Raw genomic sequence first — 24,198 nt, 5'->3', positions numbered from 1 at the left:
CAGATAATCTCCATTCTCTCTCCTTTATACAGCAGGACCCTCTTGTCTTGAATTTTTAATCTAGAAATAATTCAGTGGTGAGTCTGATACGAAGCTATTTGCAAGCAGTCTTTTATGTTAGTGCAGTGCCATGCGCTTGACCCCAGTGCAGGCCGCCTTTAAATCATCTCACCTGCCATGGCCGCCTTTAAATCATCTCACCTTTGAGGAACGGTTTGCTACCGTTTGGCACTCTTTCATGCTCTCTCCCAACTGTTTCAGAACCTGCCCGGTTTTCTCCCACTGCCATAATGAGACAGCAGGACCAGCTGTACTTTGTACATGGTCTATGCCCTGAATTAAAGACTATGGCCAGACTCCCCAGAACATTGATTCCATATGTCCAAGGAGGCTTTGAGCTCATGTTTCTCAAATACCCCCCCTTCCACTGCTATGTCATGAATGGCTTTTGCAAAGGCTCCACAGGACAAAAAGCAACCTCAGTCACCATTTCTGCCAGCAAAATTGAGGTGGGAGGGACACTGGAAGGGTCTCCCCCCCCCCATGACACTCCCTTGTAGCACCAAACAAATTAGCACTGTTTAAAGTGAGGTCCTCCAGTGTAAATCTGACTGCAATTCAGGTAGAGAACCCATGTCTCGGCGTATGTCAGGCATATTGCGGAGTTTTAGCCCTAATTTTGAATACTGCATAAGCTTACCATTAGGCATATGCAAAAAAAAAAAAAAAAAAGAAGAAGATATTTTCCGGCCTCAGGTATATTGGATCTAAAAAAATATCAGTATTCCCTAATTCAAAATACCGGTATGTTATTTCAATGCCCCCCCCCCCGGATATCAGAGGTTTTTAGGTCCATTATTCCTTGTGGGGAAACTTTTTGGTTGGCTGGGGGAGGGGGGTTAAACTTACAGGCACTAGAGCTGCTGGTGCCTGTCCTTTATGTAACCCCCAAATTTTGAGTAGATTGGACCAAGGAATTGGACCCCTAAACAGGGTGCCCCCCAGCCATCCTCCATTCTTTCCTGTGGAGGGGGAAAAAACTCTCTGAGCTGCTTCCAGGACAAAAGCCATGCCTGCAAGCCACAATCATTGGTCAAATGTCTCCCATGGAAGAACCAGTAACAAGCCCAACAGAACCACTGCAGAACCCAGTAATCCCAGCAGAACCACAAGCCAATGTGCCAAGTCAAAGAGAACCAAAATTAAACTAGAGACAAGACCTGGAGCTGACTGTGGTTCAGATCATGAGCTACTCATTGCAAAATTCAGACTTAAACTGAAGAAAATTGGGAAAACCGGTAGGGACCTAACAGAAGCAGAAGAGATTAGGAAAAGATGGCAAGAATACACAGAAGAACTATACAAGAAAGACCTCGATGTCCTTGACAACCACGACGGTATAATCACTGACCTCGAGCCAGACATCCTGGAATGTGAAGTTAAATGGGCCTTAGAAAGCATTACTAACAACAAAGCTAGTGGAGGTGATGGTATCCCAGCTGAGCTATTCAAAGTCTTAAAAGATGATGCTGTTAAAGTGCTGCACGCAATTTGCCAGCAAATTTGGAAAACGCAACAGTGGCCACAGGATTGGAAAAGATCAGTATACATTCCAATCCCAAAGAAGGGCAATGCCAAGGAATGCTCAAACTATCGCACAATTGCACTCATATCACACGCTAGCAAGGTCATGCTCAAGATCCTACAAGCTAGGCTTCAACAGTACGTGGATAGAGAACTACCAGAAGTACAAGCTGGGTTTCGAAGAGGTAGAGGAACGAGAGATCATATTGCCAACATTCGCTGGATTATGGAGAAAGCAAGAGAGTACCAGAAAAACATCTACTTCTGCTTCATTGACTATGCTAAAGCCTTTGACTGTGTGGATCACAACAAACTATGGCAGGTCCTTAAAGAGATGGGAGTACCAGACCACCTCACATGTCTCTTGAGAAACCTGTATAAGGGCCAAGAAGCAACAGTTAGAACCGGATATGGAACAACTGATTGGTTCAGCATAGGAAAAGGAGTACGACAAGGATGTATATTGTCGCCTTGCTTATTTAATATATATGCAGAGTACATCATGCGAAATGCTGGCCTGGATGAATCACAAGCGGGAATTAAGATTGCTGGGGAAAAGATCAACAACCTCAGATATGCAGATGATACCACGCAGACTGTGACTGCAGCCATGAAATTAAAAGACACCTGCTCCTTGGGAGGAAAGCGATGGCGAATTTAAAAAGATTGATAAAAAGTAGAGACATCACCCTGCCAACAAAAGTCCGCATGGTCAAAGCAATGGTATTCCCAGTAGTCATGTATGACTGAGAGAGTTGAACTATAAGGAAGGCCGAGCACCGAAGAATAGATTCTTTTGAACTATGGTGCTGGAGAAGACTCTTGAGAGTCCCTTGGACTGCAAGAAGATCAAATCAGTCAATCCTAAAAGAAATCAACCCTGACTGTTCCCTGGAAGGCCAGATAATGAAACTGAAGCTCAAATACTTTGGCCACTCAATGAGAAGGGAGCACTCACTGGAGAAGACCCTGATGCTGGGAAAGACTGAAGGTCAAAGCAGACGGGGACGGCAAAGGATGAGATGGTTAGACAGTGTCATCGACGCAATGAACATGAAGTTGAGCCAACTTCAGAGGACGGCGGAAGACAGGAGGGCCTGGCGAGAGCTGGTCCATGGGGTCGCGAAGAGTCGGACTCGACTGTGCGACTGAACAACAACAACAAATGTCTTTGGTGTACCAAAAAAATTCTCAGATATATTTGGGATTGCGAATATCCCCAAAAATATCAGCAAGATCTCTTGGGATATATCTTCATCTCAGGGATATCTGAATGCACATCCCTACTTACCATTTGCTTTTTCAGGTGTAAATGTGGAGTAACTGGCACCTGGTCATGCAGGTTAATGTAATAATTGCTCTTAATGATTTGTAAGCAATTGGTAACTAAAGTTGCCAACAGCCTGAAAGGGGGGGGGGGAATGTCCTGAACCTTTAATAGAAACTTGATGTATGGAAACAGGTAGTTTTCAGGATGTGGAGGTAAATCGCTTCACCTGGTACGTAACACCCCTACAGCCCCTGTTAAAGGGACAGGACACTTTCTCCAGGTTGTGGGCAACTCTGTTGGTAACACATTATACACAATACATGGGGGAATTGAGAACGTTGCAGGATGATGAATGGTTACGTGGTCTTTATAATGGTGTTTCTCATTGTATTTACTTCAGGACACTTTTAGAGAGGCTTCTCAAACAAAGCAGTTCTCAATAATAGAAGAAATACAGTACAGTCAGTAAAAACCTTAACTGCTAGGGGCTCTACTAATTGCATTTTGACAGCATTACAATGAAATTAGCCAGATAGCCAATCGTTCTCACAAATAGCCCTAACACTAATAAGCAGCTAAATATAATCATAATAACAGCAGTTAGAAAGAAAACAGAAGCTGCTCAAATCCATTAAATTAGTTAAGAATGAGAATTAATCAAGCCAGCGAGAATGCTAATTATTGCCAAATGTCTGAGAATAATTTTTTTAAGTATTCACCTGGTGCCTAAAAGACATACAAGGAGATACCAGCCAAAAGACCTTAGTGTACATGCTGGATTTTTTAAATGAATTTCTGTTCTTAGTTTAAAAAAAAAATGCTTGTTTTGCACAAGTGAATCCGATCACCTTTGCCAGGTTTAATGTCTTTTTGGAGTTATAAGCATTTGGAGGTAATACTATACATAATACCAAACAAACTGCACAAAACAGGGTTTCCTCTGGAACCCTGAACTAGCATATTCATCGTATTGGATATGCTTGCTGTGTCAGTATTTCTATATGCTTATGTTGGTGTATTAAATGTACTATATTTTAATAATATTGGTGTCAGCTGCACTTCTCAAGCATTTGTACTCCAAAATGCAGCTCCCCCTTTCTTTTCTCATTATTTTGCAGCTTAATTTCTGTTCTCTGTCACCTCCCTCCACACACCCCAGGCCATTCCATTGCTGACCTAAGAATGGCAGTCCCCAAACAAAGACATTTCAACGGGAAATTACAATAGGAGATTGCTGAACTTGAGTTAATTCACAAGTTCTGAACAATGGACCGCCCCCCAGGACTGAACAGGGACATAGGATACTTATCTCACTACAGGTGCTAATTTTCAGCCCCCAAGCATTTCCTCTTTGCTCTAATCAAGCTGATTACAATAGATATGGTAGCGTTGCATCCCTTACAAGCATCCTTTACGACACCTTCTGACAGGACTTAGAGATCTCAATTTCTATTCATGCCTGGTGAAGGGAAGTTTACACCCCGAAACTCTTGTTGGACTCTAAGGTAAAGGTTCCCTTGCTCGAAAGCCAAGTCGAATCCGACTCTAGGGTTGCGGTGCTCATCTCCGTTTCAAAGCCGAAGAGCCAGCGCTGTCCGAAGACGTTTCCGTGGTCATGTGGCCAGCATGACTAAACACCAAGGCGCACGGAACGCTGTTCTAGGCACTCCTAGTCTGAAGCTGAACTGTTTTACTACAGGCGAACACAAGTACCCTCTGAAACTACAGAATTTGTGTTTCACACAAACAAATTCTTAATCTTTTGGCTTTTTTCTCCCCTTGGTAACTGTTTGGTTCTGTTTACCAGGCTAACTCTTATTTGAACCCATCTGCTAGTTTTAACATATTTTCTTCATTGAGTTAAATCAATTAGAACATTCTGTAATCTGTGTTTACGATCCCAAAGTGCCTTTAAACTGTAAGTGTGTGAAAGTGGAGGAAAGATAAAATTGAAGGAAAGTTGTACTGTATTGTTAATGTCATTGCTGAGTCCATTTTGTGTCCTTTTTTGTCTGAGCTGAATATTGTCTTGGAACAATATCTATTAATCTGGCACTTCTTTCATTCCTTTAATGTTCTTCGGTTGGATCCCGCAGATCCGTTCAGCTAGCAATAGCTCTTGTCTCTGGTTCAAGGAGTTGATCCATATTATCTAACTCGATATTTTGTTCAGAAGTTCAAAACAAAATTGATCCTTTCCTTGACCTCAAGAGTTCATGTCTTGCAATTCCCACCCCGAACAAAATAAGGGTGCCCAGTCTCTTTTGGGGTGATCGCCCATCAGTCATGCAAGTTTTTCTTTGTCTTTTGCAAGTCCTATAGAACATGTTTCATTGACGTTACTTAGCATTGTTGTGTGGTTTAATTGTATGGTTTAAAAAACAGAGAAATGCTTATTCTACACGACATAGACATTTACGATCCAACTATACCCACAATTATTACATTTTCCCTAAAGGAAAGGACGTTATACTTAAGATTACTAGCTAGATGTGTGAAAGCCGTTGAAAACAGAGCATGTGAAGCTACCTTCCGCTGAGCTGGAACCATCAGTCCATCTAGCTCAGCACCCTTCAATGTGGTGGCTGCTGTTGCATTTCCTGGCACATCCTGGCTTCTCCCCCGAAAGCATCTAAGCACCCCTGCATCACTAGGCCACCATTGCTGAGCCAGGGAGAGGCAGAGGTTTGCTTTCCAGTGCAGATGCCATCCTGCTGTACCCATGGGTGCCATGGCTCCCCCTGACATGTTTTCTGGCAAGTGTTTTTAGGAAGTGGGGCCAGCAGGGCTTCTGATTCAGTATTGGAGATCTGATTGTGTTAGATCGCACTAACAAAGGACTCTTAGAGTGATTCAGCAAGTGATTCAGCTTTATTGGAAGTAACGAACAAGCACTCAACTCAGTAAGAAACCAGAACGACAAACTGTGGGAGCTATGCTCCTTTTAAACATAACCGGGCTAATGTAGCCACGCCTATTTACAAATAACAACCAATAAGATTGCTCAGTTAAGGACCAATGGGAATCTTTCCCTCCCAGGGAATAGTACTGTTCTGATTGGTCGCTGTTACAAAGCGACCAATAGGAAGTTCGGTCAGAGGAGCCCTGGCTTGGCTCGAAGCTTAACATGGGAGTCTAATGAGGTGATTCATGTAATCATTCTAATACATTACAATTCCTCCCCCCTAAGTTAAGTCATCATCCCATTTGTTTTTATTATTTACATACAGTCAAGTCATTCATTTGTACCTCAGCTATCCCACAACTTATTACAATCATAGTCCTTCAGATAAGTCGGCATTTGCCGCGCACGCTGAGACCTGCGAAGTGGTGCAGGCTCTATGGGCACACAAGGTTGTGGGTCACTGTGGGGTTCACTACAGCCTGGTTCAGGCATAAACTCTACTGGGGTTTCAGCCCCGCACACAGGGGTCTGCCCTGACTCGGGGACAGTGCTCGGATTGCTCTTCAGTGAGGTCTGGGTGCATTCGGTTCAAACGGGTCGTGAGTCTCCGCCCCATTAACAATTCGGCCGGACTACGGCCTGTAGCACTACAGGGGGTGGTGTGCTGCAGCAAAAGAAAGGAGCCCAGCCTCTGGCTCCAGTCCCCTTCGTCCATTTTACCCAGGGCCTCTTTGGCCGTCCTGACCATCCGTTCGGCTTGGCCATTAGATGCCGGATGGAAAGGGGCCGAAGTCATTTGGCGTATGCCATTACTCGTGAGGAAGAGCCTAAATTCCTCAGACACAAATTGAGGCCCGTTGTCACTGACGATGACGTCAGGCAACCCGTGGGTGGCAAAAAGTCGGCGGAGCGCATGGATCACAGCAAGTGATGTGGTCGATTTCATATGCACGACCTCCAGCCATTTGGACATAGCGTCCACCACAATTAGGAACATTTGCCCTTGGAGAGGGCCAGCAAAATCTATATGCAATCTGGCCCAGGGTTTACCAGATGACTCCCAGCCTTGGGGTGTAGCTTGTGGGGGATCGGGTCTGACTTGCTGGCATTTGGGACACCCTCGTACCCATTCTTCGATCTCTTTGTCCAGCCCCGGCCACCAGACATACCCTCTGGCCAACGCTTTGGTGTGTACCATACCGGGGTGACCCTCGTGCAGCGACTCTAACACTCTCGTCCTGAGTTTGTCAGGAACCACCACCCTGTTCCCCCATAATACACAGCCCTTAGAAATGGATAGTTCATTTTGACGGCTTTTGTAAGGGCCGAACTCCGGTTCAACGCTTCCAACCGGCCACCCCCTCCAAACCCAGTTTAATACTCGGGACAGCACGCTATCCTTGGCCGTGTGTGCTGCAATGTCCCTGGATGATACCGGGGGTCGAGGAAGCTCCTCAATTGCCAAGACCTCACAGGCGGGGGCAGGGTCTGCGCCAATGTCCGGCACCGGGCACCGGCTGAGGGCATCCGCATGCCCAATCGCTTTCCCAGGCCGGTGCTCTAAGTCAAAATCATAAGCCTGCAAAAATATCGCCCATCTAAGCATGCGTGGGGACATGATGTTTGGCAATTGCTTATCGGGCGCAAAAATCCCCAGTAGCGGCTTGTGGTCAGTGACCAGCAAAAATCGTCTGCCAAAAATAAAATCATGGAACTTTTTGACAGCCGCTACCAACGCCAGACCCTCCTTGTCTATCTGGGCATAGTTCCGCTCTGCCGCAGATAGTGATCTAGAATAAAAAGCGATAGGCGCTTCGCTCCCATCAGGCATCAGATGGCTTAAAACTGCGCCTACTCCAAAAGGTGAAGCGTCAGCAGCTAACACCAGGAGCTTGTGTTCATCATAATGCGTGAGTACGGCATTAGATGTCAGCAGCTCCTTGACTCCCACAAAAGCCTTTTCCTCGGCCTGCCCCCACTTCCATTTTGCCTCCTTGTGCAAAAGCGCGTGCAAAGGGGCCGCCACTGATGCCTTATGCGGTAAAAACGCATGATAAAAATTCAGGAGTCCTAAAAAGGATTGGAGCTCCTTCTTACTCACCGGCCTGGGGGCGTTTTGGATTGCAGATACCTTCTCATCCGTGGGGTGGACTCCCTCTGCGTCAATGCGAAACCCCAGGAAGTCCACACTTTCCACCCCGAGCGTGCATTTTGAGCGCTTAACTCTGAGACCGGCATTTTGAAAACGCCTGAGGACCTCTTTAACCCGGTCCAGTAGTTCCTGTTCAGACCCGCCCGCAATCAGCACGTCGTCAAAATAGGGCACTGTGCCAGGTACCCCCCTTAGTAGACGTTCCATGAGGCCCTGAAAAATCCCAGGTGCTACGTTGACCCCGAATTGCAGCCTGTTCACTTTAAAAGCCCCTTGGTGGGTTACAATTGTTTGGGCCTCGGCAGCCTCCGGGGTGACAGGCAACTGCTGGTATGCCTGGGCCAGGTCAAATTTGGCGAAAATCTTGCCACCCCCCAGGGAAGCCAAAATGTGGCTTATTACCGGGACCGGGTACGAATGTTGCTGCAGCGCCTTGTTAATCGTACATTTGTAATCGGCGCATAGTCGTATGGACCCATCTGATTTGACAGGGGTTACGATCGGGGTCTCCCATTTGCTGTATGGTACTGGCTCTAAAACCCCTTGCTCAACTAGTTTGTCAATCTCTTTTTCCACCTTATGTTTGAGAGACACAGGTACTTTCCGATACTTCAACCTAATAGGTTTGACTGACGGATCTAAGTCAAACGCAACCGGGGGGCCCTTGTACCTCCCCAACCCTTCGGCAAATACATCAGGGAACAGGTCGTACAGCATGCCCCATTTATTTTCAGACATCCTGTTAATCCCAGAAATACCAATGCCCAATGGCTCAAACCAATCTAACCCTAGCAGGTTAACCCGGTCTCCCTCTGCAATCAGGAATGACAGTTTAACACATTTCCCCTTATACTCAACAGTAACAGAGTCCCGTCCGGCCAAGGGAATTCGGTTGCCCTGGAAGTCGGACACTCTGGTTCCCGCAGGCTGGAGCCGCCGCCGGCTTCGGTTCGGGAACAACTGGCGCCAGGACGCGGCAGAAATCACCGTCACGGACGATCCTGAGTCCACCTCCATTGTACAGGGTCGGCCGTCGAGGAGTGGAGTCACGGTGATCTTGCCCTGGCTGCTGGTGCGATTTACGGCCGATGCGCTCGACAAGGTCGCCGTCAACTGGCAGCTTGCTTCCGATGCTGAGGAACGGGTCTTGCCTTGGGTGCTGACTGGAGTGCCCCTCTGCGCTGACCGGTTGTTAGTTGAGGGATCCTTCTTCGCTGATCTGCAGACTCTGGCCAGATGACCACGCCGCCCACACGCTCTGCAGTCGACATCACGAGCCCAACAGGAGTCGCGCTGGTGTTTCCCGCCACAACCGGAGCAAGGCTTGACGTTGGTAGTCTTCGCTGGGGTCCGCTTGCCTCGAACCGCGTTGACGTCATCATCCGCGTCTTCGCCCTCGCTGTCTCGTTGAGCGTGTATACTGGGCTCTGCCACCCGCTGGCGGACCTCCTTTGTGGACTTCTCCGCTGCTTCCGCGGCCATGGCCTCTTCGTAGGCCACTGCCCAGGTCAGGGTGGTGCGGGCGAACAGCCTCTGTTGCAGCCTTTCATCTTTGAGACCGCAGACGAGACGGTCTCTGAGGGCTTCCTCCACGTTGTGGAAATTACATGGTCGTGCGGCTTTGCGAAGGGCCGCCACGAAATCTGCGATGGTCTCGCCTCCGGCCTGGTTCCGCTTGTAGAAAGCGTGCCGGCAGGCGATCTCCGACGGTTGTGGAGAAAAATGGGCCTTCAGCTTCTCTGTGATGTCAGCATAGGAGACAGTCTTCATATCTGTCGGGGCCATTAACGACCTGGCAATGTCGAAGGTTCCCTTCCCGCAGGAACTCCGGAGGCATGCTCGTTTCTTCGCCTCATCGGTAATGTCATGCGTTTCCAGATGGAACTCGAACCTGGACAGGTAGGAGTCCCAGTCTTCTGAGGAGGGTTCGAAGCACTCGAACTTCTGGCTTCCAGCCATCGTGGGAGACTTGGGCACCGGAGCTGGTGGCGCCTCCGCCGGATCGGCTGCTGTGCTCTGCCCGCTTTCTTCCGAGTCCGAAGTGTGGATGTCCGCAGGGCTGCCTACCTCGCCAATTGTTAGATCGCACTAACAAAGGACTCTTAGAGTGATTCAGCAAGTGATTCAGCTTTATTGGAAGTAACGAACAAGCACTCAACTCAGTAAGAAACCAGAACGACAAACTGTGGGAGCTATGCTCCTTTTAAACATAACCGGGCTAATGTAGCCACGCCTATTTACAAATAACAACCAATAAGATTGCTCAGTTAAGGACCAATGGGAATCTTTCCCTCCCAGGGAATAGTACTGTTCTGATTGGTCGCTGTTACAAAGCGACCAATAGGAAGTTCGGTCAGAGGAGCCCTGGCTTGGCTCGAAGCTTAACATGGGAGTCTAATGAGGTGATTCATGTAATCATTCTAATACATTACAGATTGGCTGTGCAGATTTTTTAAAAATGTTGCTTTGGCAGCCGCTGCCACCACAGCACTGTATTACTGTGGCAATTATTTTGCGGCTCACTCGGCCTCCTGGGGTAGCCATTTTGGCAGCCATTTTGTTGCTGCGCCCATCAAGCCATGTCAGAATTCTGAACGAGCCCACAGACTCAGAAAGGTTGGTGACCTATGTCGTGGGCAGCGGCTAGAAAAGCTCTCTAACAGCTGCCACCACTCAGGTTTATTTGTATTCACTGATGTTGCCGAGTTTTAATTTAATTTATATTATTGTAATTCTTATGTTATTTTATGTGAGCCGACCCTGGCTGGGAGGGCGGGATAGAAATTTTAATAATAATAATACCACCTTTCGATTTATTGATCGCTCAATCCGGCAGAGCTGCTGGCTCTGAGCGATTTACAGTTACACAGGTTTCACACAAGGGACTAACAATTTCATAGGGGTAAGGGAGGACAACATATAATTCTCTAAATCGCACACATTTTTATTATTAATAATAATAATAATAACAACAACATGGGTCTCCTCGGGAGGGCCCAGAGCACCCACCCTACCCCTTTATACATTCCTTTTCCAGCAGATTTCCCCTTATAAGTGACTGAATGAGGCGTGCAGACCCACAAAGAGTAATAAACTAGTTTTATTAAAGAGATTTAACAACAACTGTAATTCCAATAACATGCAGGAAAAATGAGCTCAGTAAAGGTAGGTAAACCAGCAAAATAAGAAACCCTAACGCATCTGACTATACCATCCCTGGCCTTCTCTAGGTATTTGGCCTCAGGCTGGCTCACCCCCTTTGGGTGAGGGATCCCTTCATCTGCAGCACTAGCTCTGCTCCCTGGGAGCGAACCCACTTTGGGCAAAGCCTTTTCTCACTTCTTCCCAGGTAACACCCTTTACTATTCTACTGGTGTAAGTTTTCCCTCCAGATTCCCTGTTAGCCAATCACAGGGTCCAAAGGGTGACCTAGGAAATGTAGGCCCTGATAGCTACTGTAGTACAGGCTTCCCTGGAGCCACTAGAATGTGATCACACTGGTGGCTTAGCGCGATATGGCACCACCTCTAATGTACCGGTTTGAAAGGTTGCGGGGCATATCATCCAGACAGTACACCCTGCTGCGGGTTACCCACACAGCCGTTAAGCATCCACGTTACTGCAGCACCTCAGTCAAAGAGCGCGCTGCCCAGTCATTTTTTAAAATGCAGGCGGGTGCATATGTGCCCATGCGTGCATATGTGCCCATGCGCGCGCACATGCGCATATAGGCACAAACTGTTTTAAATGCCCCAGTGGCAGAAACAGATCTGCAGACTCAGGCTGCCAATCCGTTTTGTGTGTGCTCCTCCACATTTGGACATCTGGCCACACACAATGAATGTGATGTGGTGCCTTTTTACCCCAGCTCCAAGTTATCCCATGACGGGTTGAGTATGCTTGGGGAATGCCCGACAGATGTGGCTGTGTGACTATGCCCATTTAATCCGGAGGAGATGGGTGGCCATGTTGGGCCAAACTGCTTGTGCAATCACACCCTAGGCCTCCCTGGAGCCCGTAGGCTGCACTTCTATAGCCTCCAGCAACCAATGTGGGCACAAGCCAAGGTGTCAGTGAGAAGAGTGTTCCGGTGGAAGCTGTCATGCCGGTATAGTTTCTGCATTGTGTGGCTTGCCCTCCCCCTGCTCCTTGTTGCCACTTAGTTTCCATCTGGATGAGTGATCCTCAACATAGCACCCGCCATTGCGTGAGAGCCAGTTTGGTGTAGTGGTTAAGTGCGTGGACTCTAATCTGGGAGAACAGGGTTTGATTTCCCCACTCCTCAACTTGCACCTGCTGGATGACCTTGGGTCAGTCACAAGTTCTCTCAGAGCTGTTCTCTCAAGGGCAGTTCTCAAGAAAGCTCAGCCCCGCCTACCTCACAGGGTGTCTGTTGTGGAGAGGGGAAGGGAAAGGAGTTTGTAAGCCGCTCTGAGACTTCGAGTGAAGGGCAGGGTATAAATCCAATCTCCTCCTCCTCCTCCTCCTCCTCCTCCTCCTCTTCTTCTTCTTCTTCTTCTTCTTCTTCTTCTTCTTCTTCTTCTTCTTCTTCTTCTTCTTCTTCTTCTTCTTCCCACTTGCATCACATATACACACACTCCGGATAGCAGCATGACAGCTGTGGTTGTAGAATGCCTGTTACGGGCACCTACATGCTTTGGGTTTCTGTGCTGCAGCTTGCTGCTAGGATACACTTTGGATTAAAGTATGTATGTTGCGCTTGAGGGTGGGGAGGCTCTAGGAGCTGAGCATGTGCATGCCCAAAGGTTGAACCGAACTAATTTCTCCAGTTTTAGGAAGATGATCATATCATTGGATATACTTTTCTATACTTGGATCTTCAATTTGCATGGTAGCAGTCGCAATCCGACACCACATTCTCTGTTATCAGGGAGGAAATGCAAGACTGAAACTTTCTGTGGACTCTTGACTGCAAAAGTCTCCATTGTTGGATATTTCTGAAATTATTTGGAAAGCCTGCTTTACTTAATGCTAGGAAGAACCCACCCCCCACCCCCGGGGAAAAAAAACCTGTGTCAAAAACCCAAACCACCTTCCATTAACAGCATATTTTATGAAACCAAAGGGAAGCTCAAAAGACTTGCAGACAGCCACTGTGCAAAAATATCAGCTGTGCGATAAAAGCATTGATTTCTTTCATTTTTGGGATTTCGGTGCATCTGTGTGTGATCTTTCATCTTTACAAAGAGATCTACTATAGTAAATTAACATCATGCTGTGGAGGGGGGCAGCCTGTTACCTATTGATCTGACATTTGTCTCCCCTGTATTTACTGAAGCCTCTATTTGCTAAGCCTCAGGTAAATTTCAGTTTCTCTCCCTTGTGATGCTGGCTGGCATTTAGAAGCTGTCATTTCAGCAGTAATGCCATTGTTTGCTGCGTGCTTTGTCACAGAAATTCATTTTAGGGGAATCGTTAACGCCCCCATTCCGTAAATACATCCTGCATCGAAAAGCAAGAACTTTGCTCAGAGGAGGGCTTCATATGGACTTCCCAGTGGAGTTCTGTGCTGGACGGTCTCTTGTGGGTGGGAGTTAGCCCTGACCCGTTCGCACTGGGTGGCCTCGCAAAGGCTGCTCCGTTTGGGGTGCCCCCCCCGGCTGCTTCATTGCTCCCAACAGCCAACTGTTTTGTGCCTTACCCATGCATTTGCGTCACGTTTCCTTTCCTCCAGGCATTCCTCTACTAATTATTTTGGCTTTCAGAAGATTTGGGAGGTGGGGAGAGAGGGCAGGAGAAGGGACTGTGTAATTTTTAAAAAAAATTCCTCAGTGTATGTTTCGTATAATTAATCCTCTGTGTGTGTGTGTGTGTGTGTATGCACGCGCGCACTATTTATATTGTGTATATATAGATAGTGAGTGTGTACAGTGTGTATAGCGAGTATGTGGATGGATGGATGGATGGATGGATGGATGGATGGATGGATGGATGGATGGATGGATGGATAGATATAGTGTGTGTATGTGTGTGTATTAGTCTAGTTACTATCTTCATGGTATGTATCCACTGTTTTGTAGTTCAAATTCAAAAGTTGTTGGTATCAGTGCCTCAACACACATGATCACATTTTGTCATAAGGGATTTCTCATATATATATATATATATATATGTGTGTGTGTGTGTATATGTATATGTATGTATGTATGTATGTATGTGTATATGTATGGCTGCGAGAGTTGGACTATAAGGAAGGCCGAGTGCCGAAGAATAGATTCTTTAGGACTATGGTGCTGGAGAAGACTCTTGAGAGTCCCTTGGACTGCAGGGAGATCAAATCAGTCAATCCTAAAAGAAATCAACCCTGACTGTTCCCTGGAAGGCCAGAGACTGAAACTGAAGCTCAAATACTCTGGCCACCCAATGAGAAGGGAGCACTCACTGGAGAAGAACCTGATGCTGGGAAAGACTGAAGGTCAAAGAAGACGGGGACGGCAAAGGATGAGATGGTTAGACAGTGTCATAGATGCAATGAACATGAAATTGAGCCAACTTCAGAGGACGGCGGAAGACAGGAAGGCCTGGCGTGATCTGGTCCATGGGGTCGCGAAGAGTCAGACTCGACTGTGCGACTGAACAACAACAACAAATGTGTATATGTGTGTGTGTGTGTGTGTGTGTAGCATCAGGAGATGACAGATAGATAGATAATGAAATCCCAGATGGCAAATTGTGACCATGTGTGTTGGGGGCACTGATACAGTCAACTTCTGCATCTGAAGCACTAAATGTTCCCACAATTAGTTGGTTTCATTTCCGGAGCTCTTTGGAAAGCATACTTTTAACAGCTTTGGAGCTTCTGCCACACCAAGAAGTTGGGAAGATCAGTGCCACTTTGTGGGGAGGAAGAACCCCGCACTAGAGCCTTGCCCGTGCTATTGTTGCCTCAGTTCTCCTTAGGGCAATTCTGGTAAGGAAAGAAACAACATTTGCTCCTTCCTCAAAATCTTGACCTTCTGTTTTTTACCACATGGCGTAAGAAGGAGTTGAAACAAGTCCACGCTGCTGGACGGATTGGCAGAAAACTGCTTCAGGTTATTTTATAACAAAAGTAAAAATCTCTGTCCCGAGGAGGGTACAATCTAAGCCGTGGACACAGGGGAAGTGGTGGATTGAGGGGAGAAAATGGAGATGGTAATTCAGATATGTTTAGTCTTAGTTTCGTTAAGGGGGGAACATTAGGAGATTGAACCAAAAGCTGCAAAGGGAAGATGGTTTTTGACTAGGGAGTTGAAAGAAGGGAGGTAGCGTAATGTACTGGAAAACCTGGATGTGGGGAGACATAGTTCACACATTATGACTTCTTGTTCCCCCCTACCCCTCTGCTTTTTCTAAGGCCTAACTCCACCTACAACCCCTCCTCACAAAGCCAACCAAGACAACCCTTTTAGGACTTCGCCAAAGCCGAAGTCATCATGCAAGACTGTCGTGCCATCTTCCAAAAAACCCCGCTGTAGTGAGTCTTCCAGCTCTCAAGGACCTAACTCGCTTCGGAAGGGTCCAGCACAGTCAGAGCTGTATGCGCAGCTTAGCAAGACAACCGTTCTGTCTGCCGGCCACGAGGAGAGGAAGACAAAGCGGCCTGGTTTGCGGCTGTTTGGCGACCATGACTACTGTCAGTCTGTTAACTCAAAAGCAGACGTGCGTATCAACCTACCCCAGGAACTCCAGTATTCTGGACAAGTAGAATCACAAGGCTGCTTGCCTGGGTGGCAGTGTCATATTTGTTCTCCCTTTGACCCACTCAGCCAGTATGGCAAGAGAGAGACTTCACAGGTGAGCAAGCAGGATCCGCAGCACAACAACCGGAAACAGCTCCAAGACCAGGAAATCCGGGCCGAACTCAATAAGCACTTTGGTCACCCGAGCCAAGCGGTTTTTGAGGAAGAGACCACTAAGAGCAGTGGGCTGAGGGACAGCCATTATAGCGACGAACAATTCTCCAGACTACCTATGTTTATAAATTCAGGGCTGGTAATGGATGGCCTTTTGGATGACAGTGAAGACGAATGTGACAAACTGTGCTGCTCGTGGGATGGAACGCAAACCTACTCCTTGTTTGATCTGTCGCCTTCTTGCTCTTCCCTTAACTCTCCGTGCAGAGATTTGGTATCTCCACCCAAATCCTTCCTTTCTCAAAGATTCCAAAGGATACGATCTCGATCAAGGTCCTTTCCTCAGCACAGGTCTTGTTCCCGTTCTCCATATTCCCGATCGAGATCAAGGTCACCGTGCAGTAGATCCTCTTCAAGGTACCATCTAAAGAGAACGACTGCAGAAAATGGGGTGGGCTGGAAATGAACACCTGACTCACAGAGAATACCAGTCCTTGAGAAACCCATGATGCTAACCTTTTACTGTCCCCAGTACTGAGCTAGTTCATGTAAAATAAGATCGACAGCTCACGTGACAGTACATCATCTTATATCCTAATAGCGAAGTCAGGATATCTTTGGATACTTAAATCCGGTGACTGGAGCTGTGAACAGACAGGGCAAGGCAGATCTTTCTACAAACCTGAAAAGGGTCCTAGGCAGTGTTCCCTCTAAGCTGAGTTAGTGTGAGCTAGCTCACAGTTTTTTAGCCTCCGGCTCCGACTTTTGTCTTAGTTCAGGAAGGATGGCTCCAGAGCAAACTAATGTATACAGCAGAGAAATCGCTCGCTCACAACTTTAATGCCGGTAGCTCACAAAGTAGAATTTTTGCTCACAAGACTCCACAGCTTAGAGGGAGCATTGGTCCTAGGTTTGCAAAAAAGGGGGAATCTAAAAAAAAATGTAATTGGCAGCTTTAAAAAGCCAACAATGATAAAAGGAGTGTCTGTAGCTTTAAAACGTGGATTCCTTCAGTGGCGGTTGCTAGGCAACCATGGTATTCCAAGCTTGGTTCTGTCAGGGAGGGGGAGGGCCCCTTCCCAGGCCTATTTTGGCCTTTTTGGAAGGAATCCTGACAAGTGTCGCTAACTCCAGGTTTGGAAATTCCTAGAGTTTTTGTGGTGGAGCCTGAAAAGAGCAGGGTTTGGAGAGGGGAGAGGCCTCAGCTGGATACAATGGCACAGAGTCCACCCTCCAAAGCAGCCATTTTCTGCAGGGAGACAGATCTCTGTTGTCTAGAGTTCAGTTTTAATTCTGGGGATTTCCAGGTCCCACCTGGAGGTTGGCAACCCTAGGCCTGGCAGCACCCTCTCAGTGACTTGATACCCCCTGACTAGTAATGACTGAACTGGGCCTGGATGCTTGCTACTGCTCAACAGCAGCCACCCTATGAAGCCCAGTGTGGTACAGCAGTTAGAGCTTCAGAGTAAGGTCTGTGAGGCCCAGATCTCCCTCTCGCTGTGGAAGCTGACTGGGTGATTGTTGACCAGTCACATACTTTCAGCCTAACCAACCTCACAGGGTCGTTGTGCAGATGAAAAGGAGGAGAGAATAATGTGAGCTGCTTTAGTCCCCACTGTGGAAAAAGGCGGTAGTTTCCCCAGGTAAAGGTTGCAGGGGAGAGGGGTGGAAACAGAAAGCCTAAGATAGAGGGGCCAATGAAGGTAGGTCGGTTGTTGGGTTGTAAGGAGATAGGGTTGCCAACTCCAGGTTGGGACATTTCTGGACATTATAGGGGTGGAGCCTTGGGAGAATGGGGTTTGAGGAGGGGAGGGACATCAGGCAGGTATAATGCCATAGATTTAAAACAAGGCTAGCTCACCACTTTTGAACTATGGTGCTGGAGAAGACTCTTGAGAGTCCCTTGGACTGCAAGAAGATCCAATCAGTCAGTCCTAAAAGAAATCAACCCTGACTGTTCCCTGGAAGGCCAGATAATGAAACTGAAGCTCAAATACTTTGGCCACCCAATGAGAAGGGAGCACTCACTGGAGAAGACCCTGATGCTGGGAAAGATTGAAGGTCAAAGAAGACGGGGACGGCAAAGGATGAGATGGTTAGACAGTGTTATCGATGCAACGAACATGAAATTGAGCAAAGTTCAGAGGACGGCGGAAGACAGGAAGGCCTGGCGTGATCTGGTCCATGGGGTCGCGAAGAGTCGGACTCGACTGTGCGACTAAACAACAACAAACCTCCCCACTGAGTGGTGCATAACGCTAAGAGCTAGAACTTGTGACTGCCAGACAATCTTCGGTTCTCCTGGCTATTCTACACACAATGCCGCACGATTGTTGTTACTATTTCCACCCTCCAAACCAGCCATTGCCTCTACAAGAACTACCATTGCCCACCTCCAGGTGAGGACTGGAGGTCACCCAGAATCACAGCTGCTGTCCAGAGATCAGTTCCCCTGGAGAAAATGGCTGCTTTGGAAGGTGGAGTCTATGGCATCGTACCCCACTGAGGTTACGTCCCTCCCCAAGCCTCACTGTCCCAAGGCTCCACCTCCAAATCTCCAGGAATTTCCCAACCTGGAGCTGGCAGCCCTAAGGGGAATTGATCTCTGTAGCTGGGAGATCCATTGTGATTCCTGGAGAGTTGCTGCTGCCACCACTGCTGTGGGGAGGGGAGGAAGCAGGTGGGCGGCTTGGAGAGTGATAGGGCAGGAAGAGAGTGGTGGGGTAGGAGAAAGAAAGAGAGAGGAAGTGACATTCATGGAGTGTGTAATTTAAGGGGTGGCAGAACAGAGAAAGTATGTGTGAGGTAGGGGAGAGGGGGAGGAAGTAAAAGTGGGGGGAATGGGATAGCCGCCCCGCACGTTTCTTGTGGGTCCCCAATTTTGTATTCTAATACTCTGCAGATATCTAAATCCACAGATTAGGCCCACACTGAAAACGTTAAAAAAATACATGGGGTGGTTTAAATCCCTCCCCCCCAGTATATTAACTTTGTGCATGCACAAATAATTTATCTGTCCAGATGTTGGCTCCCAGGGTCCCTGCTGCTGATGCAGCGGCTCCCGGGTGCCCAGCCACTGACACTGCAGATCTCAGGGGCCCTGCCGCCATGGCTGTTGGAGCAAGGGCAGTCCTGAGAAGGAAGGACAGCCCCAGAGGAAGTCCGGGTAGAAAGGGGAGGAAGGGAGATGGGGCAGACTGACAGAGAAGGGATAGAGGGAGGAAGAGAGGTGGAGGAGATCGGCAGAAAAGAAAGGTGAGAGAGATGGGATGTCCCCGCCTCACAAGTTCCTTGCAGGTCCCTGCTTGTTCTAATCTAAGTAGAGAAGTTTTAGGAAGAAAATAAATCCCTTCAAACAGAGCGGCTTGAATCCTGTGAACAAATCCCATGCACACTAGGCAGTCTACTGCAGAGCACGCTTCCTCTTGCACTAGTGCTTTGGTTTGTGCAGAATCAGCCGTTTTCAGTGAGCCTCGTGCAAACGGAAGTGCTAGTGCAAAAGGACTAGTGCACATGGAACTTGTTCAGACGAAGGGGCCTGACACCTTCACAAAGTGCACGGCTAAGGAATTCATTGCTACAAAATGTGTTCCTGAAAAAAGAATTAGATACCTTGTTGGAAGGTTGGTTTACTCATCGACACAAGTGACGACAAGCCATATGACCAGGCTTCCCAAGTACTTACCGTGATTCGGCGGGGGATGAAGACGTCTTTGCAGGATCATTCCTGTGGGGACAGCAGACGTGCTGCACCATGCCCGTCGCCAGGAACTGACGGCAGGCGACGCTCTGGCAATGGGGCCAGAAACTCGATGGTACCATTGAGTTTTCAGCCCCATTGCCAGAGCGTCGCCCAGTGTCATTTCCTGGCGACGGCATGGTGCATTACAAGGAGAAATGTTCCAGCCGGGGAGCATGTGTCCCCCGCCGGATTGAGGTAAGTACTTGGCAAGCCTACATATGACCAATCTGTGATAGTGGAAGTATCTCAGAGATTGTTGAACGTTTGGGTCCACCAACCCAGAATGGCAGGTGTACCATGGTCTCCTTGTAAGCTTCCCAAAGGAATCCAGCTAGTTACTACTGGAGTCAGATTTCTAGATTAGATAGTCCAATCCAGCAAACAAGTTCTGATGATGTTAGATGGCTAGGCAATCAGCCCGAATGATCAATGAAAACCCTCCAAATAGCCAGGGAGAAATGGTGGATTTGTATCTGAGGGAGTTGTTAGTGAGCTATCAGTGAAATTCCAATAGCAAGCTATCAAAACAAATGTTCCTTTTTTAAAATTTTTCCTAACAGATCTTCCTATTATCAAGAGTCTGGTCACTGTAGACCCTGGGCATATAGAAGTTCTCCCTTGTATTCAAGATCACGTTCCAGATCACCATATAGCCGTAGACCCAGGTATAACATTGTCCCATATTTCACATTTTTTTAACACACTGCTCGTGTGTGTGTGTGTGTGTGAATGTGTGTGTGTGCACGCGCGTGCCAAAACCCCCTGTTCACACCTTCATTGTACCTCTGGGAAATTCAGCTGTATGATTTAATGATTAAGTTATGTCTTCCTAGGTATGACAGCTACGAGGAATATCAGCATGAAAGGCTGAAGAGGGAAGAATACCGCAAAGAGTATGAAAAACGGGAATCCGAAAGGGCCAAACAAAGGGAGAGGCAGAGGCAGAAGGCAATTGTAAGCGCTATGCAGATAACTTTCATCTTGAAAGAGATTTGTTTTCCTTTTGTAGATTATTGTTTTTTTGAAAAGCTCCAAGACTTTTCTGTGACTTTCTTCCTCCCTCAGATTGAACAAACAAAATGCACGAGCTAATCTTTCCGCGTGCATTTCTCAATAGTACTGATCTCTCATGCTCCACTGTGCTTTCATTTCAGCGCTCGCTTTGCCTTTAAAATGTAATATTTTAAAGCTCCTGTAAATCATTGCTTACTACATTCAATAGCCATTGAGCATTACATTAGAAGAGGGTTTTGTTATAGATTATAAGCAGCAAAGTGACTTCAAATCTAGATGGCACATGGATGCATCGAAATATATAAATCCACCGTGGCTACAGTATCTTCTGTGATGTGGATAGAACAGTCAATGAGCTTGTACATCTAGGTTCGTGTCATGGCAAATATTCGTGACATAGTTTTGCAATGGTATGATTCTTGTATTCCCCTGAAGAATCCTGGGAGTTGTAGTTTGGTGAGCGTGCCAAGAATTCTCTGTTAGAACTTACTAGACTTACAGAAATTCTTTTCCCGGAGGGACGGGAATGCCTTTTGAACTAATTTAGTTAGGGTAGATGTTCCCCCAACAGTACAAGTAAGTAGGCGGAGTCAGAGACAGAGACATAATAATGGGAGGCACAGGAGGACTGCCTTAAGCTACAATTTTTGAGCAGTTTTGCGGATTGGCTGAGCAGTGGCTCCAGTGGGCACCATTTTACTGCGTGACCTCCAATGACTTCTTGTCCTGCTCCCCACCACCACCCCCGGCTGCCCCCAAATGTCAATATTGTTCCTCCACCAGCCTTATCTGCCTCTGCAAAAACTCTATTTGTTAAGGAAACAAAGGTGCTAATAGTGTATTTAAAGAAGCAGAGGAGAGGGCTGGAAGAACAAGACAAGAAATGCTTAAGAGATTCCCCCCACCTTCCTGTGTAAATTGTGACTGCGACACTGCACTGCAGCAGCAAAACAATGTGATGAATGTGATGCCATCGTGGCTGTCTTAGAATGTCTTTGGGTTGGGACTGAGATCTAGTTTGGAAAGTCAGTGGCCCTGATCTGGATAGTCCAGGCAAGCTCGATCTCGTCAGATCTCGGAAGCTAAGCCTTGGCTCGTATTTGGAAGACCTCAAAGGAATACCAGGTTCATGACGCAGAGGCAGGCAATGGCAAGCCACCTCTGAACATCCTTTACCTTCAAGCCCCCCTAGGGGTCACCACAACTCAGCTTGACTTGACGGCATAAAGAAAAGAGGAAGTCACTGATGCACCAAAATAAAACACCTTTAATTGGAAGGAATAACCGAAATGGCATTAAAAAGGTAAAGGTCTCCCTTGCTCGAAAGCCAGTCGAGTCCGACTCCAGGGTTGCGGTGCTCATCTCCGTTTCAAAGCCGAAGAGCCAGCGCTGTCCGAAGACGTTTCCGTGGTCATGTGGCCAGCATGACTGAACACCAAGGCGCACGGAACGCTGTTCCCTTCCCACCGAAGTGGTACCTATTTATCTACTTGCAATTTCTTGCTTTCGAACTGCTAGGTTGGCAGGAGCTGGAACTAGAGACGGGAGCTCACTCTGTCATGCAGCACACTCGGATCTCGAACTGCTGAACTACCGACCTTCCACAGTCTGCAGTTCAGCGTCTTAACCACTTGAGCCAAAACAAAACAGCTTTCATTGGAAGGAGTAACAGAAATGGCATTGTAGTTAAAATGTAGCAGAGATCTTGAATCCTTACATTTTCATGTCCAAGGCCCATGGAAGGCTTCGACTGTAGTTTCATGTAGAAGAAGAGAAGAAGATATTGGATTTATACGACACCTTTCACTACCCAAAGGAGTCTCAGAGCGGCTTACAATCTCCTTTCCCTTCCCCTCCCCTCAACAGACACCCTGTGAGGTAGGTGGGGCTGAGAGAGCTCTTTCAAGAACTGCTTGTGAGAGAACAGCTCTGAGAGAACTTGTGACTGACCTAAGGCCACACCAGCAGCTGCACATGGCGGAGTGGGGAATCAAACCCAGTTCTCCCAGATTAGAGTCCATGTGTCAGGATTCACAGCAAAACAATGAAGTACACACTTCCAGGAAGGTTTTACTTTTATTGGAAAGCCATAGATGCAGTAACATGAACACTGTTAGGAATGGTGGGCTACCTATGCGCTCCTCCCCCAAGCAATACCCAATTAGGTGGACTCCCATGCGCGGGAGATGGCAAGGCTGTCTAACGGGCGCGAAGCTGGGAACGAAGAAGCTCCCACGGAAGGTAGACACCACAATCTCCTCCAGTAACTCTTTACAGATAAGCGTTGCAGCTGAGAAGCAATTAAGCGCATGGGAAGGAATGCAAAGCAATTAGAAGGCCTCTCCACACTCATGGCAGCTTAGCTGACACCATGCTCCTAACCACTACACCAAACTGGCTCTATTCCCAACAACAGTCAATAAGAAGAGGCTTGTATCCTATGACTCTCTTCCAGTATTGAAGCCTTCCTTCATCTCAAGGAACCTTCTTCTGACAGAAGATGGTGTGAAAAGATTAGCTACCTGCCTGTGCAGTGGGCTGTCACACTGCTCAACAAAAATTGAAGTCTTCCTCCCACTTAAGTAGCTCTTCCACTTAAGTTGGAGGATAACTCCTTAGGCTAGAACAATAGTTCCCAACCTTTTCAGTATAGTGACCCACATGTCCATATTTACTTGCTATGGTGACTCTTCAGGGTTGGCCCAAGGTTTTATTGGCATCCTAGGCAAATTATGACCTTGGCAGCCACCGAGTTCAGCATGCTATCATTTACAGTGGCAAACCAAAAACATTGCCCAAAGGGCACAGCTACCCCCATTCTGAACCATACGTAGCCTTTGCATATGGAGGCTACATTCCAGCCCTTGACCACCCTCTCCTTCTCCGTTACTCCCTCTAATCTCTCCTAAGATTCTAAGAAACCCATCCTAGTAACCATCAGGACATGTTTTAATTGATCAACATGTATATGCAGGGAAGAAAAAAAGTGCCAACTAATGTATGGAAGAAACTGTTTACAGGGTGAGATCTTAGGTTCCAAAATACAAAAGAGAGCAAAGGAGAAGGGCAGGGGCGGCCATTAGGGAGGGCTGGCTTGCGACCCCCTTCCAGAGGCTTCATGACTCACTTCTGAGTCCCGACCCACAGGCTGGGAAACATTGGACTGGAGGAAGGCTTCAGACTTGGCTGTGTGGAGTGGTAGGATATGGGTCCATGTTCCTCTACATACCAGTTGAGAGGAGAAGGAAACAACACGAGAGGGCTGTTTGAAAGCACTGCCATTAAGAGACAGTGTTGGAGTTGCCCTGCATCACTCCTCTTTTGGCCCCAATCGATTTATGTGCCATTTACAAAAGAGACCACAAACGCAGCATTGTAATCCTATTGGAATTACCAAAGAATGGCGTAGGCCTTTGTCAGAGTTGAAATGCACCATATGCCCTGTGTTACTTAGCCACAGTGCAGTGCCATTCAAGGGAACCGTTAGCACGATTTCGTGAACAACATATGGTACATTTCACTTTTTAAATCTGAATTTCTGCGATTCGGTCGTTTTTCACTTATTCCCTTAATTGTACTTTACTAAACCTCCCCCCCCCCCCGAATTCCCGAATTATTCGGTTTTAGCAAAGTTGCCCCTATTCCTCCTCCCCCCCCCACCCCCAATGCAGAGAA

General features: G+C 47.4%; 1 protein-coding gene across 1 annotated transcript in view; it reads left to right on the top strand.

The window, feature by feature from the left end:
• PPARGC1A (peroxisome proliferator-activated receptor gamma, coactivator 1 alpha) overlaps positions 1 to 24,198 on the top strand; it is a 173,255-nt gene that overhangs the window by 140,815 nt on the left and 8,242 nt on the right. Inside the window, exons 8-11 of the mRNA XM_015416760.1 lie at positions 15,269 to 16,184; positions 20,070 to 20,174; positions 20,343 to 20,463; positions 22,587 to 22,590. Coding sequence (XP_015272246.1) covers positions 15,269 to 16,184; positions 20,070 to 20,174; positions 20,343 to 20,463; positions 22,587 to 22,590 — 1,146 coding nt within the window. The remainder of the gene's footprint in view (positions 1 to 15,268; positions 16,185 to 20,069; positions 20,175 to 20,342; positions 20,464 to 22,586; positions 22,591 to 24,198) is intronic.

Source organism: Gekko japonicus, unplaced genomic scaffold (genome assembly GCF_001447785.1).
Source record: "Gekko japonicus isolate JY-2015 unplaced genomic scaffold, Gekko_japonicus_V1.1 scaffold56, whole genome shotgun sequence".
NCBI lineage: Eukaryota > Metazoa > Chordata > Lepidosauria > Squamata > Gekkonidae > Gekko > Gekko japonicus.
This window is presented reverse-complemented; position numbering and strand designations above follow the sequence as displayed.